The following is a 5,542-nucleotide window of genomic DNA, read 5'->3' as shown; positions in this document are numbered from 1 at the left end:
TCTATAGTTTCTGATAGGTTGAAATCTATTATTCCTTATTACTATCGCTACTTTCTCGTATTGTGTTTGAAGCTTTAGTCATATCACAGGCTAGTATTCATAGTCGAATCTTATATACTAAAGAATATACATAAAGAAAACATGTAAATAAAATATAGAGTATTTTCTAAATGAAGTATATATTTGTCTTTTCCATTATTTGTAAGACCGAAACTCATGAATTTAAAAAATATAAAAAAACAAATTCAACTTTTAATTTTTCAATTACTTTTTTTTATCAACTTAACTTTTAATTCAATTAATTTTATTATAAATTAACTTGTATCTTAACTAAGTTAAATTTTCAACTTAACTTGTTAACTTTAACTTAATTTAGTTTAAAAAAAAGTTAACTTACCCAACCCTGATAATCATATATGCAATAAAACATTTTTTTTTAGAAATAAAGTTTTGTTTTGTATAAACAATTAATCTTCTAATTGCGCTATTATTTTCCCAAGTATATTTTTAATGGGACGAAATATTAAAAAACAAACTCGCACTTACAAAATCCAATGTAGTTACGTTATTCATTGTTGTTTTAATGTCTTCTGGCTTCCTTACTCTAACTACATCAGAATCCTTAGGAAATATAAAGTTGAGTATCATTTTCCGAATGGATATCGACTGTCCATGGACATTTAGTTTTGGTTCCAGCAACACTACAGTAAGCATAAATACGAAGGAAGCAAATTTCATGCCCATTGTCATTATTATTGTCAATATCCGCGATTGTAAACTACGATTTGTAAGTACTGACAATATTATTTGATATAAGTTTTGTGTGTGTGTGTTATCTGTCTCCGTTTTCAAGAAACCTATAAATGCAATTGATATTAGCCCTTATCTCTTTTTTTTCGTTGTTTTTAAAAAATGTAAATATCAAAGAAATTTATTAAATTTTGGATTGTTTTAATTTTCAATTTTTTACATCAAATACTTAATAATTAAATGATAAATTTATTAGAATTTATAAGGTTTATTGAGCTTGTTTAAAAAGTTCTAAAAGTTTGTTATTTGTTTAACTGAATAAAATTTACTTTGTAAAAAAATAAAAAAGTAAAACTTTAATCGATTATTATTAAATTAATCTAATAAAATCATTTAAAGAAAGATATATTTTACTCATCGATTATCGACTAAAGTCAATCTACTTTATCGTCAATCTACAATATAATTCGAATAAAATAAAATAAAATCAATTTTCAGAGTCAATATTTTCTCAAAATTAACTCTCTTTGTATAATTTTTATGACTATTCCAAACAGTCTATATTACAATCCCATAAATTTTATTTTTTATGTACATGTCTACATATATGCAGAAACATAGTCTTACAACAATAATCGGACATTATGTAACGCATACGAAATCTCAAGACTACGTGCAATTTCACAATATTTCACTGACACATTCAACCAATGTTCAAACAACAATCGACTTTTATTAATAAAGACCGGTCAAACTTCTAATATTGAATAATCAACAGAGTTGGCAGACGTTACTTTTCCGTTACTTTTTATAATAAACAATTTGATAATGACGTTGCAATTTTTAGTGATGGTAACGCTAACTAACTAAATATTAAGATTGTACTAAAATTGGAAAAGTCACTTTGAAAAATAACTTGTCACCAATACATGTTTCCTTACTAAAATAAGTAATAAGAAACGAATAACACGTAACGCGTTACTAATACGGTACGCGTTACTCGGTTCTTATTACTTATTTTAGTAAGGAAACACGTATTGGTGACAAGTTACTTTTCAAAGTGACTTTTCCAATCTTAGTACAATCTCAACATTTAGTTAGTTAGCGTTACCGTCACTAAAAATTGCATTATCGTCATTATCAAATCGTTTATTATAAAAACGTCTGCCAACCCTGATAATCAGTTACATCAAACAAATAAACTTTGTCCATTTAGCTAGTATTTTCTCGTTCATTGCTGCTGCTGATGTGTAACAAAAGTTGCAAATGGGCAAATAATTTATCTGTTCTCTTGTATTTGTTAATACATATATTAATACTTTGCAGTTCACGTATACATATACACAGTCTGTATTACACTACATATTACACTATCTGACTGTAACAAACTGTGACTACGAACTGATCCGCACATTTTTTTAAGGAGGCTTCAGACATAGCTAATGTACATACGTACATGCATGACTTTACGCACAAATATTGGTTGCTAAATATTGGTCTACATTCATGTAGATTGCATGTCATATGTAATATTTGCTAATATTGGCGTACATTGGCCATGAATAAAAGCCGCCTTTATCGTAAAGATATGTTGTGTTTAATTATGTTGTTCATATTGTGCTATTTAATAATGTAAATGTAATTGTTTTTACAATGCCAAGCAAAATTTTGCCTATATTTTTATCTCTATAACAATTACATGCAATAATTAATAGGTATACATATATGTCGATATAAGACTAATATTTTTTTTATGGGATGATACTTTGTTCTGTCGATAAACTGCAAAGTATTAATTTTTTATTGTTTAATATATGGAGAGGCAAACTAAATTAGGAATGCTTTTTTAATTAAATTTGGAATAACTCAGCGGAAAATTATCGCATCCAATTCGGTAACGAAGCATTTTAAAGGTAACACTGACTAGTCAGAATTGTATCTTGCAAATTCGAATCTTCGATTATCAATTTTGCATTTTCTCACTTTGTCATTTAAAAAAAAATGACAGAACATTTGTTAGTCAGAACATTTAATTGTCATTCAAATAATCTTAAAGTAGACATTTGAAACTTTATTTTGCAATTTTATTCATATTTTTATCTTCATTAATTAATAAATTAAAGTTATGAATAATCATAAAATTTAGAAAAAATTTATCAAATTTCAAGTAATTTAAGTTGGTAAATTTTTCTTAAATTTTTAGTGTATCGCTTTTTTAAAGTGTACGCAAACATTTTTTACACATACGTAATTAAACATTAAAACTTTATATAAACAATTATACATACAAAATTGAATTTTTGTATGTATAATTGCTTTATAATTTTTTATACTATATTAATATTATTTTTTGTAAACTTAAAAAATTGTAGTTAATATTATTTCAATCATTTGCACACAAAAATAAATTAATTATATATTAATTAATAAATTAATTTCTTTTATGTATACAAAATAATTTTTACACTTGTTTGTATATTATGTCAATGTATATACGACGATTTAACCATTCACATATTTAACTACGTAACATCTGAATGCGTCAAATATGAAGAAGATAAGGAAAAACACAAGTTTTTAACGAATACAGCGTGGTTAATATTGCGCAAATAATAGTCTACAAACTTTTAATATTTTAATATTAAAAGAAGGTAATGACATTACACGTTTCGAAGAAACGTCTTTTTGGAATCATCCTCATCACACATATGTAGCAATTTTTTGATATACTTCTTTTCAGTCCAGCAAGAATAAATCATTCGCAGGTTGCCGAATTTGTAGTATCATCTTTCTAATAAACAAATAAACTAGATAATTTATGACGTTCTTTGACTCACTTTGGTCAATGTATAATCTATAGTAATACGTTTAATATACGACAAGTTATCAGTAGGTAATGAGTGTGTCATTTTACCCCGTCATCTGGACTGCTATCGCAATGCGCCCTTTCATTGGCTGTTAGATTTTCAGCCGATTGGATGATGACTTCTGCAACTCATCTTTTATTGGATCTTTTATTGCAAATGATTTAGAAATACATTAATTATCTTTCTTTTGTCGTAAATTAAAAACTTTTTTTAATGTATCATATAAATTAATTTGTTTTTCAACATATATCCTGTGTCTCCAGATAAGAAACGTTTCTTATAAATTAAAATTCATTGTGGACTTATTTAATTACTAAGATTAATTTGTTACCAAAAATTTCCATGCATATTTCGATCTCTTGAGAAACCTATCACTTCAGATTCGATAACCTGATGTGAATGACTTATCCTTCCTCAACTAGGATCCAATTAGGACTCAATCCTACTGGATTGAAGAGAAACATGTTAAAATTATATTATATTATTTGTGAGGATGACTCCAAAAAGTCGAAATGTTCAATGTCATCTTCATCTTATATTAAAGCAGTAAAAGTTTTTAGACTATTATTTGTACATTTACTGTTAACCACGTTGTACTCTCATTAACACACATTTTTTATCATTTTTAATTGAGTCCATACTGTATGTACAATTCGGATTCGAATATAAATCAAATTTTGTTATAATAAGAAAATATATAATAAATATTAATTAAATGATATACTTACAAAATCTTATTATTTACAATATTCTGGATGTTCGAAATGTTTTTATACACTGTCGCTAATGCCAACATCAAAAAGGAATCTTCACCATCTCACTTTATTTGAACATACATATATATTTTATAGTCAGAAATCAAATCAATAACTAAATTCTTACTAGTTGGATTTAAGATTTCTTTATATAATTCTTCAAACCGTATGTTGCTTTCTATACAAAAAATAACACAAATATTGTATCCAATCTCGTGTTCTTTAAAAATAAATGAATGATATTTTCCGTTATTACCACTGTTATTTTTATTTTTTAGCGATTTCGCGTGTTTATCTGAGAATATTCTTATAAATTTCTTCTCCGATGTCCTTTTCACTATATTTGATGCCGATGAAATTTGTACACGATTACAATTTTCTATTTGTTCTTAATTACTACGAGAAAGATTCTATTAGATGCAAAAAATTTTAGTAATATTTCACAATTAAACTGATTTTCAAATAACACCAAATTTCCATAGATTTGACGCTTTAACACAATATATTTTGATACAGATACTTTACGCAATTAAAATCAGCGATCTCTTGTTCATTCCGCTGTCTACTAAATAAGTACATCGTTCAGAACCCTTATAGATGTATCAATCCCACTTGTATTGTTACCATTGTATTATCCCCATTTCTTTAGCGATTACGTTGCGTGTTTATCACAGAATGATCTTATAAATTTTCTCTGATGTCATACAACAAGTCAAGGATGGCAAGTAACGCGTTGTCTGCTATATCATTATCGTTACAATTATTTTTTTCCAGTAACGATTAACTAACGACATTATTTACATTTCCTTATTTGTAATATTAATAGTAACTCTGTTACCTTTTGGATAACGGTAACGAATATAATCGTTACTTTTATCATTACTTGGTACACGTACAAACATGTGTAATGAACGTGCATGTATAAGTGAGTTTTAAAAGAAGAAAGTGTTATGTTTGATTAACTACAGCTTTATTATAACCATTATAAGCTTTCTACAATAGCTATTCCTAAGTTTTAAGCCTTAAGTCGTAAGAAATTGACATCACAATTAAATGTATGTAAGAAGAATAATGATTAGTCACTTTCTGGCGGCTTAAGGCTTAAGCTTAGGTAATGGCTTATTGTAGAATTATTTTGGTTACTAACTGACCAATTTAATATAGGTTATA

The 5,542-nt window shown here is 26.7% G+C and overlaps 1 protein-coding gene across 3 annotated transcripts in view; it reads right to left on the bottom strand.

The window, feature by feature from the left end:
* Window positions 1-4,493, bottom strand: part of LOC108764637 (gastric triacylglycerol lipase) — a 20,858-nt gene extending 16,365 nt beyond the window's left edge. For 2 of the 3 annotated variants that reach the window (XM_018512964.1, XM_018512966.1), the window contains exons 1-2: window positions 4,346-4,493; window positions 547-857 (exon numbers count right to left, since the gene is read on the bottom strand). In XM_018512964.1, coding sequence (XP_018368466.1) covers window positions 547-750 — 204 coding nt within the window. In that variant the 5' untranslated portion in view covers window positions 751-857; window positions 4,346-4,493. Of the gene's footprint in view, window positions 1-546; window positions 905-4,345 lie in introns of those variants that run through there. The other variant, XM_018512965.1, reaches the window with a different exon arrangement.
* Between the last annotated feature and the right edge of the window lie 1,049 nt (window positions 4,494-5,542).

This window comes from Trachymyrmex cornetzi, unplaced genomic scaffold (assembly GCF_001594075.2).
Source record: "Trachymyrmex cornetzi isolate Tcor2-1 unplaced genomic scaffold, Tcor1.1 scaffold441, whole genome shotgun sequence".
Lineage (NCBI taxonomy): Eukaryota > Metazoa > Arthropoda > Insecta > Hymenoptera > Formicidae > Trachymyrmex > Trachymyrmex cornetzi.
Note: the sequence above shows the minus strand (reverse complement) of the source record. Positions and strands in the feature narration are given on the sequence as shown.